This window comes from Schistocerca cancellata, chromosome 2 (genome assembly GCF_023864275.1).
Source record: "Schistocerca cancellata isolate TAMUIC-IGC-003103 chromosome 2, iqSchCanc2.1, whole genome shotgun sequence".
NCBI lineage: Eukaryota > Metazoa > Arthropoda > Insecta > Orthoptera > Acrididae > Schistocerca > Schistocerca cancellata.
This window is the reverse complement of record NC_064627.1, coordinates 390,098,188-390,113,142: the sequence shown is the minus strand read 5'-3', so window position 1 is coordinate 390,113,142 and position 14,955 is coordinate 390,098,188. Positions and strand designations below refer to the sequence as shown.

General features: G+C 43.2%; 1 protein-coding gene across 1 annotated transcript in view; it reads left to right on the top strand.

Annotated features, from left to right (window-relative positions):
* The first annotated feature begins 1,438 nt into the window (after positions 1 to 1,438).
* Positions 1,439 to 14,955, top strand: part of LOC126154306 (retinal guanylyl cyclase 2) — a 450,774-nt gene continuing 437,257 nt past the window's right edge. Inside the window, exons 1-2 of the mRNA XM_049916128.1 lie at positions 1,439 to 1,449; positions 1,757 to 1,853. Of these exons, the coding sequence (XP_049772085.1) occupies positions 1,439 to 1,449; positions 1,757 to 1,853 (108 nt within the window). The remainder of the gene's footprint in view (positions 1,450 to 1,756; positions 1,854 to 14,955) is intronic.

Here is a 14,955-nt window from a genome sequence, read left to right as displayed (position 1 = left end):
GAATCAGTTTGTGAAGACTGGTATCAAAAGCCTTCTGGAAATCTAGAAATATGAAATCAAGCTGAGATCCACTATCGATAGCACTCATTACTTCGTGCGGATAAAGATCGAGTTGTGTTTCACAACAACAATATTTTCTGAGTCCAAGCAGTGTGTCAAGAGATCGTTTTCTTCCATGTAGTTCATAATGTTCAAACACAGTATATGTTCCAAAACGCTACCGCAAGTCGACGTTAGTGGATTACTGCATTTCCTTTCTTGAGTATTGTTGTGAACTGTGCAACTTCCCAGTCTTTAGGTATGCATCTTTCGTCGAAGGAGCGGATGTATGTGATGGTTAAGTATGAGGCTATTGTATCAGTATACTCCGAAAGGAACGTGACTGGTATAGAATCTGGACCGGAAGACTAGCCTTTATTAACTGTTTGGAGCTGCTTCTCTACGCCGAGGTTATCTATTTCTAAGTTACTCATCTTGGCAGCTGTTCTTAATTGGAATTATGGGATATTTACTTCCTCTTCTTTGCTGAAGGAATTTCGGAAAACTGTTTTTAATAACTTCGCGTTACTGGCGCTGTCATTGGTAACATAACCATTGCTGTCGGGCAGTGAAGCTATTGATTACGTCCTACCGCTGGTGGGCTTTACATACGACCAAAATCTCTTTGGGTTGCCTGCCAAATTTCGAGACAGAGTTTCGTTGTGGAAACTATTCAAATAGTCTCACGTTGAAGACCGCGCTAACATTCGAGGTTTAGTAAAACATCGCCAATCTTCGAGAATATCTGTTCTTTTAAATTTAGCATGCTGTCTTCGGTGCTTCTGCAACATTGTTTTGACCTTTTTGCGTATCATTGGGAATCAGTTCGATTCCTTATTAACTTGCTATAAATCTCTTAGCTGATTTCGATGCTATATCTCTTAATTTAAGCCACTTCTGGTGTACGCTTACACAGTTTGGAAGGTGTGGAGACTGTCTCTCAGGTAAGCACCAAGTGAACATTTGCGGAATTCTTCGTGTTCTTGAATAGGTCTCGCATCTCCCAGGCGCTCTGATATTTATGCTTAATATGAATGGACACTGGTTGCCTACACGTGCTGCAATCTTCCAAAGAGGCCATCGCAAGCGCTATAGACGTATTATTACGGGGATCTGTCGCTTGAGAACTGTTTGTCTAAGGGCCACTGTGAGTGGTGCGCACGACACGCTGTACTTCAGTACCGACCGTCTTTTAGGACTTCCAGGCCTGCTATGCGCCCAACATGAAAATAATGAACAATAACCGGGATTGTGGGATCAATAATGCCGAGTCATATCGTCTAGCTGTTGACCTCTGAAAAGTCATCTGTTAATAGCTCAAAATATTGTTCCACAGTTGTCGTCAAAAAGTTGATCCCTTTATCCTAAATGGTTGTATTATTTACTATTGGCTGGTAACATGCATGTTTCGTCAGCTGCCTCATTCTTTGTACAAGTACATCTTCTTCTTAAAGAAAATTCCGAAAGGATAATGCTGTTTTTGCTGTATTACAGATCTTGTCTGTTAACTACACTGATATTTCGTGTACATATGAGAAATAATATCTCTGTATTTTCCTTCTTAAATATTGTTATCTTCCATGTACTAGGAAGTTTAAAAAATGTATTGCTTGTTTTGTAAGATTAACATTGTTATGAATTACAATGTACTGCATAATCATCCAAAAAGTTGTTTATAACTCTACTTATAACATAAAATTTTTAATGATGGTTTCAGAAAGCAACTGCTGAAGAAGCGGATGTCCAAAGGGCCATACAAGATCCTCCTGACGCCCTCGGATTTCGTATTCCCTCAGGTCACGGACAGTCTGCGGGTAAGTAGTGGCAATACTTGACCGTAAAATAGAGCAAATACGGAATAAGTATGTAGCAGATAGTAAGAACCCAAACTAAGAATACAGAAAGCAACTGTGTGATGGAGCCTGCTCCGCAAAACAGACAGTGGAGAATGTCCGCTGATAGAATGCCTCACTCCGTGGCAGTAATAAACGAATCTCGGTCTGGTGTGAATTTTCAACCGTCACAGTAGATGAAAAACATCGTGGTAACTGTGTTACTGAACTGATTTCTTTGATTTCAATGTTTACGTAGATAGTAACGTCCATGGGTTTGTGGTTAAATGCTGCCTCTCCACCAGATTCGACTCTCAAGTAGATCTGTTCCCAATATGGTTGCCAGGTTTCGTAAAACAAAAAAGAGTTACGAGTCTTTGCTTATAAAAATACTTTCAAAACTGAAATACGCATACATGACATATCACACAGGAAAGGTGAACACAGCTGGCGCCTGCTCTGCATTGTGTCGCGAGATTCCGGGGTGGCCCTCCACTTGGTCGCTGTTGGCATTCATACACTGCGGCTGCCCGACGGCGGACATTGCCCTCCCCTTCTATCCCAGTGATCTGGAGCGCTTTCACTGACTGGCACAACCGCATGTTATCCATTACCAGATTCAATAATTTTGTGCACCTGAATATGGGACTTCAACATTATGGAAATCGCTCGTGGTTTGAATAAATTATTAGTACAACTCAAGCGGGGCTTTTTTAAATTAATTATTACTCTCAATTTTTTTACTTTATTTCAGCGAATTTAATTCTAGTGAACCATGTCACCATACCTTTCCTAATGCATACTACTTTCGTTTTGATAGAAGTTCTACATTGGGAACTGTCACACCACGGAGCGCCGATGGATATTTATCAACCTTTGTGGAGACGTTCATCGTACGATGGGTATCAAATTATTTAATTTTCGTTCCATTCAGGAACCACGTCTATTACCAGCGTCGGTGTAAGGTCTATGTCAATACATGTTTGTGTTCGTTGTGACAAGGAAGAAAGCAGCCCCCGAATGTCATCCTGAGGAATTTGTTCCAATGCCTGAAACGGACGCTTTGTCGGGCCCCGATGATTGCAAGCTGGAGACTGGTATGAAAGTATACGTCTTTGTGACACATGCAAGGTATGTTCTGTGGGTGACAAATCAGAAGTCAGCGCAGGCCAGTCAAGGATCTGAATATTTCTCAAGGCGTCTATGTTATGAACTGCCGTGTAGGGATTGCATTATCCTCTTGAAATGTGTCATTTGGTAGTCTGTTCATGAAGGTTATGTCAATAAGGAAAACCGCTATTGACTATTAATGGCGAACAGACGACCTCCATTCAACAATTACCCAGTCAGTCGTTTTGCCGAATCCAGTATTTCCCAACAGCATGATTCCGGGAGCTGCAGAGGAGTGGGTCTGGAGAATCGCTGCCTCCTATGACGATTCACAAGCAGTCACTAGACAAGTTGGCGTCGATCTGACAGACACAAACAGGAGCGAGACACGTCGAGAAACAAATGCCACTCAGTGTTCTACTTGACTCTGGCTCCACCCCACACAAATCCCTAGCCTGCGGCGTGCTATCAGCTTTAGGTGACGCATGGCAACTCGAGCTGTGAAGCCAGCTTCCAGTAATTTGTTCTCTACGGCTTGTGGTGACATTCTGCCTCCAACCTCTGCCCGGATTTGGTCATCCGTCTATTCGTGCCATTTCAGTAATGCTACGACCTATTCGTGGTCCAGTCCTTCTGGAAGGACCCGTTGCCTTGTGTCCATCAGGTCACCAGTCATTCTGCAGTCATTCTACTACTGCCAATTATCTGTCATCGTCAGTATGGTGCTCCCATGTCCCTCATGTCAATGATTCGACCTTTCCCAAAGTATGATAGGTACCGATAGGCTGTTCATGCACGACTTTTGGCCTTGCCTTGTTGTGACATCCAGCTGAAGACTTCTGTAAACGATAGACACACCTAACAGCCGCTATGTCCTCACACCATTCTTCACCTCTAGAAATGGCTTTTCTGTACACTGAAATACTGAATGAACATCAGCTCGTATAAACATTACATTTCAACAAACATATCCCACAGGCGTAGAAATACTGGAGTACCAGTTTGGCAGCCGGCTGCTGTGGCAGAGCGGTTCTAGGTGCTTCAGTCCGGAACCGCGCTGCTGCTACGATCGCAGGTCCGAATCCTGCCTCGGGCATGGATGTGTGTGATGTCCTTAGGTTAGTTGGGACTGATGACCTCAGATGTTAAGTCCCATAGTGCTTAGAGCCATTTTTGAACCAGTTTGGCAGCGTTCGGTAAAGCTGTTCATGGTGTTATCTCTTGCAATTTCAGAGAGTGTGTATCACGTTATTATCATTTAATGTCATGAAAGTTGCCTGGAGTAGGACTGTCAACTTCGGTTACAATTTATAAATCACTGTTAAAAATAGGCGACATCTTTCCATCGTTACTAATAAAACAATGATATAATAATATCCCCCTTATATCAGTTCAGATCTGCCAGAGCCGCTAACAGTGTTTTTAGTTATTGCCACTCAGAGATGAACGGGACGTCTTGTGTAGATGTGGTGCTCTGCACTTTGCAAATACTGAAAAGTATATAATATTGATATAAGTTTCGCAAAAGAGAGTACGTTTATTTATTGGTGGACTAGTACCGGTCGCACATGCTATCGTCGGCGGCGTCTTTTATATAATGATATCTAAGAAGGAATCCCTTGAGTTCCAGGTCTTAAGGCCCATTTAAAAGTGTTGCGTTAACAATTACGACAGGAAAAATATTTTCTTCTAATAACTCGCCACATGCATCAGGAGGCCGACAGAAATTGATTTGGAGGTGCAGGAATCAACCATCTACAGGAAAAACGAATTATATTTCAGAAAATGGACATTCTCGACAATTATTCAATACCAAATGAAAAATAGCCCGTACTGTTGGTCGTACGGTCTAACGCACGACTTTCCGGACGGGAAGGAGCGCCTGGTCCCCGGCACGAATCCGCCCGGCGGATTTGTGTCGAGGTCCGGTGAACCGGCCAGTCTGTGGATGGTTTTTAGGCGGTTTTCCATTTGCCTCGGCGAATGCGGGTTGGTTCCCCTTATTCCGCCTCAGTTACACTATGTCGGCGATTGCTGCGCAAACAAGTTCTCCACGTACGCGTACACCACCATCACTCTACCACGCATACATAGGGGCTACACTCGTCTGGTGTAAGACGTTCCCTGGGGGGTCCACCGAGGGCCGAACCGCGGTGTGGGGCGGCGGAGGAGTGAAGTGGACTGCGGTAGTCGTCGTGGGGTTGCGGACTACAGCGGCTGCGGCGCGGATGGAGCCTCTCCGTCGTTTCTAGGTCCCCGGTTAACATACAATACAATACAATACAAATGAAAAATGGCACTCCACAGTGATTACGAAGGTTCGCACCGTAATGTTCGAAAGGAAATCCTTGGGAATTACAAACCATGCAGGACGTTTAATTAGGTAATCACAAACACCGGTTTTTACTGCGTGTGTGCCTTGTCCTCCCTTGAACATCTATAGTATAGGATGACACATCACATGATCACACTGACAGAACCACAGGCACATAGACACAGGCAACAGAGCATGCACAATGTCGGCACTAGTACAGTGTATATCCACCTTTCGCAGCAATGCAGGCTGCTATTCTCCCATGGAGACGATCGTAGAGATGCTGGATGTAGTCCTGTGGAACGGCTTGCCATGCCATTTTCACATGGCGCCTCAGTTGGATCAGCGTTCGTGCTGGACGTGCAGACCGCGTGAGACGACGCTTCATCCAGTCCCAAACATGCTCAATGGGGGACAGATCCGGAGATCTTGCTGGCCAGGGTAGTTGACTTACACCTTCTAGAGCACGTTGGGTGGCACGGGATACATGCGGACGTGCATTGTCCTGTTGGAACAGCAAGTTCCCTTACCGGTCTAGGAATGGTAGAACGATGGGTTCGATGACGGTTTGGATGTACCGTGCACTATTCAGTGTCCCCTCGACGATCACCAGTGGTGTACGGCCAGTGTCGGAGATCGCTCCCCACACCATGATGCCGGGTGTTGGCCCTGTGTGCCTCGGTCGTATGCAGTCCTGATTGTGGCGCTCACCTGCACGGCACCAAACACGCATACGACCATCATTGGCACCAAGGCAGAAGCGACTCTCATCGCTGAAGACGACACGTCTCCATTCGTCCCTCCATTCACGCCTGTCGCGACACCACTGGAGGCGGGCTGCACGATGTTGGGGCGTGAGCGGAAGACGGCCTAACGGTGTGCGGGACCGTAGCCCAGCGTCATGGAGACGGTTGCGAATGGTCCTCGCCGATACCCCAGGAGCAACAGTGTCCCTAATTTGCTGGGAAGTGGCGGTGCGGTCCCCTACGGCACTGCGTAGGATCCTACGGTCTTGGCGTGCATCCGTGCGTCGCTGCGGTCCGGTCCCAGGTCGACGGGCACGTGCACCTTCCGCCGACCACTGGCGACAACATCGATGTACTGTGGAGACCTCACGCCCCACGTGTTGAGCAATTCGGCGGTACGTCCACCCGGCCTCCCGCATGCCCACTATACGCCCTCGCTCAAAGTCCGTCAACTGCACATACGGTTCACGTCCACGCTGTCGCGGCATGCTACCAGTGTTAAAGACTGCGATGGAGCTCCGTATGCCACGGCAAACTGGCTGACACTGACGGCGGCGGTGCACAAATGCTGCGCAGCTAGCGCCATTCGACGGCCAACACCGCGGTTCCTGGTGTGTCCGCTGTGCCGTGCGTGTGATCATTGCTTGTACAGCCCTCTCGCAGTGTCCGGAGCAAGTATGGTGGGTCTGACACACCGGTGTCAATGTGTTCTTTTTTCCATTTCCAGGAGTGTATATATTTGAATAAGTCTTTAGGAGAGGAAATGAATTACCGAATAAAAAAATACAGGGTGCCATACAAAAAAGTCATACCGCTGTTCACATCTTTGTAAAAAAAAAAAAAAAAAAAAAAAACAAAGCTTCAACGAAGGCAATCATGATGACTGATGTCCCCACGACGGATAAAGAATATTTGCTTGAAACATTTTGTATTTTTCATCTGGACAAACAGTTATTTAGGGCCGGTCAAGACAAATGGGAGACCCTGTATGTTAATATATGTCACGACGTTTGTTGATAACATTCATATGATGTATACATTCTATGGCGACGCAAGCTGAAATAGTGCGAGAACCTCTGGTAGAGAGAATGTGGTGATCATCGCGTGTCTTCCGGCCATGGCCAGGGCTGTATGCCCGATGTTAGCAGCAACGTTGCTCAGAAGCGAAGTCTCGGGCAACCTACGAAATGTTTCTCCGAAGCTGCTTCCAAGTCTAGTAGTGACTTGACTACGCTAGGCCTCTCTTTGAAGTGCCACACTAGGACGATATCTCTCCTAGTGGTCTACCAAGTCCGCTGTTGGTGTGTTCATGATTTCGATTGGCAGCTCACATCCTATCTGTAAATACAATTATTTTATAGCTTTCATAACTACTGCGTATCATCCAAATTTATCGTGGTAAAAACATCATAAACACTCGCTAAAATTTTTTTTCACAAAAGCAATTTACCCCACGTCACAAGCTGCGTCTTCTGCGATTTACAAATGTCAGGAGACGTGAGGACGTGACAATTTGTCAACCCTTTCACTTCAAAGGCGCCTCCATTTCTGCAAATGACTGCTTTCGCTGCAGCTCAACAATACGCGCAGGCTCCACAATCGGTCGCTTCCTATCTGGAAAAGCACTGGTGAGCCAAGTCAGCCGGCCGCTGTGACCGAGCGGTTCTAGGCGCTTCAGACCGGAACCGCGCTGCTGCTACGGTCGCAGGCTCAAATCTTGCCTCGGGCATGGATGTGTGTCATGTCTCTAGGTTAGTTAGGTTTAAGTAGTTCTAAGTTCTAGGGGACTGATGACCTCAGATGTTAAGTCCCATAGTGCTCAGAGCCAGTTGATCCAGTTGAGCTAAGTGATTATGACCACCTGCTTAATGGCGAGTAGTTCCAACTTCCAGACCCAACACAGCAGCGAACATACGTGGCAAGCATTCATTGATCGGTTTATAAGGGTGCGAGGCGCCAAATGTCTACGCATAGGCCACGGAATCCAGTAAATTACGGGCCAGTAATTTGTGGACGTGGAACTGGTGCCCGATAGCGTCACGGTTGTGTTCCATGAGGTCCGGATGAGGCGAATATGGTAGCCAAGATACCAAAGTGGGTTCGCTATTATCCTTCACAGACCACTGTGGCACGATTTTGGCCTTTCTAGTGAACATTTATCCTACGGGATGATGCCATCGACGTCAAGGAATTATCAGTCATAAAGGATGGAGGTGGTCCGTAATAACGTTAACGTATTCGATGACTACCACAGATTCCATAGAAGCCCAGGTGAATATCCCCCAACGCATAATACTGCCGACATCACCTGCGTCTGTACAGTGAGATGGCAAAAGCCTTCGGACAGTGATATGCACATATGTTGATGGTGGTAGTATCTGGTACACAGGGTATAAAAGAACAGTACATTGGTGGACGTATCGTTTGTATTCAGGTGATTCATGTGAAAAGTTGTTCGATGTGATTATGGCCGCACGAAATTAACAGTCTTTGAACGTGGAATGGTAGTATGAGCTAGACGCATGGGACACCCCACTTCGAAAATCTGTGGGGGATTCAATACTTCGAGATCCACAGTGTCAAGAATGTGCTGAGAATACCGCATTTCAGTCATTACCTCTGACCACGGACATGCAGTGGCTGAGGGCCTTCATGTTACGACAGAGAGCAGCGGCGTTTGTATGGATGTGTCAGTGCTGACGATCAAGCTACATTCCGTGAAATAACAGCAGAAATCAATTTGGGACGTACGACTAACGCATCCTTAGTTCAGTGCGGCGAAATTTGGCTTTAACAGGCTATGGCAGCAAACGGGTGACGTGAGTGCCTTTGCTAACAACACGACACCACCTACAATGCCTCTCCTTGGATCGTGACCGTATTGATTGGAACCTAGACCATGGCCTCGTCAAATGAGTCCCGATTTAAGTTGGTAAGAGTTGGTGGTAGGGTTCGAGTGTGGCACAGTCTCCACGAAGTCATAGGCCGAAATTGTCAACAAGAGACTGTGCAAGCTGGTGGCGGATCCATAATCGTGTGTGCTGTGTTTACACTGAATTGACTGGGTCCCCTGGTCGATCAGAACTGCTCATTGACTGGAAATGGTTATTCATGGACTTCTTGTTCCCAAACAATGATGGAATTTTTATGGATGAAATTCCCCATGTCACCGTGTCACAATTGTTCGCCAATAGTTTGAAGAACATTCTGAACAAATGAAGCAAATAGTTTGGCCACCCAGATCGCTCAACTTGACTCCCATAAAACATTTATGAGACATAATCGAGAGGTCAGATTGTGCACAGAACCCTGCACGGACGACACTTTCGCAATTATATACAGCTACATGGCTCAGTGTTTCTGCGCTGGACTGCCAACGACTTGTTGAGTCCATGCTATGTCTAGTTGGTTACTGCGCCAGGTAAGAGGAGGTCGGACGCGGTACTAGGAGGTATCTCATGACTTTTGTCACCTCAATGTAATTTGGTGTATGTTTCGAGCAACAGTTGGCCTAGATGATGGTGCATCCGGACAACAACATCGATGTGGTTAAGTAGAAGCGCGGTTCAGCCAACCAGGCGACACGTTTCCATTGGTCCATGGTCCCATATCGTTGATCCCATGCCAAATGCAATCGTAACTGACGATGTCGTGGATCGCAGTGGAACCCCATGTGCGCTGAACGGTGCACTCTGGAACACTTGTGCCCGCACCGTAATTGCACTCTGTCGTCAGATCTGCCACCTATCACCGCATACCCTGTTCACAGAGCTGGCAAGCCTACGATCTCCACATTCTAAGATGAAGTATTGACGTCCAACACCTTCGCAGCTACCCATGGTTTTAGGACTCTCAACAATTTCCGTAGATGCGTACAGTAGTACCAGAACAGACGACCAACTTCGCCGTTTGTGAGATTCTCGTTTCCAAGTACTGGCCCGTAACAATGTGCCCCTTGTCCAAGTCGCTTTATCAGTAGATTTGCCCGTTTGGAGGCCTGTCCAGAATGATTCCCCATTCGACTCTACTTGTATCCTTTCCTTACCCCGTCACGTGCCCACAGCACATCAGGTGGCGTCTAATTCCGCGATGGTCAATAGTCATAAAGTTTTGACTCATCGGTGTGTATAATAACATGGATGGCACTCTGTGACACCTTTTTCGGCCTCTCGCTCAACTACCATATAGGTACAGCCAGCCCAGGGTACAAGCGACTTCGACGGTCCTGTTTCTTGGAGCAGCGAGCACCTCTTTCTTCTCAGTCAGTGGCCTCAGGAGACTGTCCCCTTGGGTCTGTACGGAAGGGGTCCTCTTTACCGACCTACAGCGCAGAATCTGGTGGAAGCATTACAACATATACTTTTTCTAATCACAATTAATTAATGGTATTCTGAGACCAGACAATGATGTGTAACTTATCACTGTTCTCCTTATGGTGCCTCGGTAATGTCATGGATAACACTAAACCACAGCCCCACGCACATTTGTAAACAGTCATTATTTAGCACAATTGTCCACTTCCGTAAATCTTGCACATACTTTAGACTTGGATTCATTGTTGTTGCTACATTTCTGAGTACATTTATGAGTATAGATATATAGTGTGTGTGTTCCTGTAGCATAATAAATACAAAATAACTTCATTCAGGTCTGTATGTTTAATTATAATTGGCTTTTGTTAATAATTAACAATAAGTATTTGCGATTTTGTGCCTACAGCAAACACTTTCCCGCCTGTAGGTTTTGTGAGGAGAAAAATAAACGTAAAATTGTTTCTAAAATGTTACACTCTCGAATAACACCACAAGTGACGTCCACTGTAGAAGTTCCCTACGTGTTTACGACAAATGAAGAGCATCGTTTCACAACGTATTCGATGCAGCCGAGGTGAAAATACATTTTGATGCTTTTCACCCCAACTTTGATAGCTCTTTTTAAGCTTTTGAGTGAGAAATGATATTTAGTACCTTTCCCATATTAATTTGGTCCTGAGAAACATGAATCGAATATAATCGTATTATGTACACCGCAGCCGATGGTTTAAAAAGTATTACGTTCAAGACGTAATTTCTAGCCATCGTTATTAGCCTGCTCTTTTGTTGGCTGTTCCCACAATTTTCATCTTGCAGTGCTCAGTGAGATTCTGATCGCTTCACTGTACACTTTCAATCACTTCGCATGACTATTTACCGGTGGGAGGGCGATCGAAAGAAAGTAGGATGAGAATTACAGCTGCGAAAACGGAAAGACCGCGTGGAAAGAAAGCTCTGTAATTAACAACACCTTATATACTTTACGAGCATTCATTGTCGGTGAAATTTGTAATGGCAGTACACTGACTTATTATTCGTTTGAGAAAGATTACATAAATGCATGTTTTTATACTTTGATTGAGCTTCACTGTCTGTAACATTACTATGTGTAATTATGCCGTGGGGAGACATATTTCGCTTTAAGTACTTCAGACGAGATCCACATTTAAGTAATTTTGACCCACCTTCTAATCACAAAGAAGGCAGATCCAGATGTGGAAGCATCCCAGTATTCCACCTGGGGAAAGCAAAAAATAAAGTTTACAGCGTACCGAACAAAGTGGAACAAGATCGCAAACTCCGTTATATGATGAAAGTTACTACTCCAAAACCACGCATAACTGGAAAGCATTATGAGGAGAGCGCAGTCGAAATTCCGTTGTTCTGTCATATGAGGTAGATTACAGTGTCGTTGATAATACTGCTACTAAAGCGTTAATTGTTATACTGTTCTTGATATGTCGTTCTCATTCTGCAGTTAACAATTGAGTAGCTCATTATTGTAGAATAACAATAGTATGGCTTCTGATCCTTCCCTTGCACGATGAAGATAAACTAAGCACTATAATGTAACATATCGATCTATCGTCAAAAATATGTTAATAACTTCATTTTCTTATGCAATGGGTTGCGTCCAGCAATAAAATCAACAAAAATTGAAATGAACGTTTCAAACCAAATTATATGTAAACATAATTGGATCAAAACGGTGAATTGGTCCAGAAAGTATTAAGCACAATTTAAAAATTAAAATTACAAGTTAAAATTCATTGGTAATTTATTTCAATCTTAGTAACTAGGCCCTGCTTTCGATATTTACCGAAATGTTTAACTTGGTTAGGAAGCGAAATGTTTTTTTTTGCTTCCTGTAAAATTATGATCTGTGCACTTAATAAGATTCGAAACGATATTTTTCAGATACTCAGTTCCATATAAGGCATAAAGACACTTTTGATGGTGATCATACCAGTGAAATACCTTGTTATAACTACTTTACCGCCGTATTAAGATAAACACTTGCAGACGTCGAATTTAACAGATACTTCCTTTAATTATAGTTTTCTGTTGTTATATGGGACTTCGTCTCCAGGTAATAAATTTCATAGGATTGGAAAATGTATTAAAATAAATATACATTTGAACCACAATTCAAGTATTCCATAAATTCTTCACAACTCTGAAGGAATATGTCGTACTTCAACGACACAGAGGTAAGAAAAAAGGGCTACAGAAAAACGAAAATCATCTAATTCAACTATCTTCACGGTAGTGCCTTCTTTGCATTCGAAGATGTACAAGCGAATTAGTTGAATAAAAAGACAAATATATTCCTTTAAATTTTGTATACGAAATAGAATTGCCAATTATTTATCGTCGAATGTGCAATACAGAGCGTACGCCGTGCGTAGCAGCGTCCGTTCTCACACTTTCAATTGTTTCCTTCTCTAGCGTCAGTTCAAGTTAGTCATCTGTTGCAAAACTAAACCATAGCGCTTCTCTTGCATGTGCCAGAATGGAGTCTTGCTGCTAACAAGTCCTTCTACTCTCATTCTTTAATAACAATTTAGTGCGCTTAAGGCGGTTCTCCAAGATTCCCGATGAAATAGAAGAAATGAAGTATAGACAGGATCTTAGTTTCAGAAGTGGACATATTTTTCCCAAATATAATAGAAGGATTCACTGATCTGCAGCAGTATAGTACGTGCGGCACACGGACCGCATAATTAAATGTTTCACACTTATGAATTATACTCATCCCTAAATCTTTATGTTGCCTACCCGACCCCACGGATAACAAGTTCCACTGACAGTAAATTTGTTTGCTATAGGTAGCGCGCGAGCTTCCTCAGAGGCAACTTGGCAAATATGGTGATGCAGGATTGGGAACACGTATGCAATGGGGATGTGTTGTAACGATTTCTTACGATCGTTGACAATTAACTTAAATTGCATTTTCCTGGTTCATTGATGACTGATAAGAACATCACGAAAGCATCAAGCTTCACAAAATTATTTATTGATATTAGTTGACAACCGAATTTCACAGAATCCTGAGGTAAACAAAACACTGACTGACTGACCTCTTTGACTGACTTCACTGACTGACCTCACTGCGGCCTCGCTGCGTCACTTTAATACAATTTTTAACAATTGCTACATTGCTAATTTATTACAAAATCGTAACTTACAATTAAAAGCAGTTTCATCTAAACTAACAGCCTTTACATCTGTACAGATTATAACATATAATGTAAAATAACATATTATTTTTTATTATCATCTTTGGTCTTTTGTGTGAAAATTAATTTACAATCTGATTTCAACAATTATTTTCATTTTACTTTAATTTCATAATCAGTGATTATACGAATTTCGTTGCTAACGTTATTTCGAAGTATATAAATCGTCCTTCGTCAGATTACATGAATTAAATACACACTTGTTGTCTTGTATGCTGGGGTTTTGTAAATTTGGGTAGTGTAACCAACAAGAGGTAATTATCTGCGCAATTTACAAGCACCATTAATTACAATGAACTGCGTAAAAATGAATAACGAATGAATTTGCATCACTGGATAATAATTATTATCTTCACTTGAACCGGAATCACGTTTTTGTGTTAACTAATGTGCCAATTGCAGTTATGGTAATTAGAGGCGTTAGTTATTTATGCCAACATTTCCACAGCCTCTTAATATTTGTTGCTAAACATTTATTACTTCAATTTCTCGATTTGATATATAATTTGTCATATGTACATAATTTTGTTAATGAGAACAATCTGTTGACAATCACGATAATGTACGTCGTTCCATAATATTCTATATGTGTTTACAGAGAACAATAGGTTTTTTGGCAAATTGAACTGAATGATACCTGCAAACATACACATAAAAGGCCTTAGGAAGCACTGAATCGTACGATAAATACACTGATGCATAAGAAAAAAATTTAGGATCAGACACTTCATAATAATCTTGTGAGAGGCTGTAGCGTTATAGTGACTACATCTGCCACACTGTTGGCACTGAGCACATTAAATTAGACTACAGAGCAAGTTTGTTTGCGTGGCCATCCTCCGCAGCAAGCACAGAAATATTTGTTTTACAAATAAAACCGCCTTTTCTTGCTGCAACTGTAATTTATTTCTCGCAGAAGCGTTTCGCCTTTTTTTACACTAACGTATCTTCACTGGCCTCTAGAATGATACAGTTTTGTTTCGGTACGTGTTATTTGTAGATTATAAGACAGTTCACGTCGCGTTTTTTATGTAAATGAGTAATTAGTTATTTACATAAAAACGCGAAGTGAACTGTTTAATAACCTAAAAATAACACATATCGAAACAAAACTGTACCGTTCCAGATCCCACTCAAGATGTCTTAGTGTTAAAAAAGGCGAAACGCTTCTGCGAGAAATAAATTACAGCTGCAGCGAGAAAAGACGGTTTTATTTACAAAACAAACAAACTAAACAGGTTGATAGTCAATGCTCTCATACTAGAGGACTGAAGCAGGAGACCTTACGAGATGAACGATCCTGCAACAGACTGACGCACGTATTGGTGAGGGCTATGGTGAATGACAACTGCGTCGAATCCG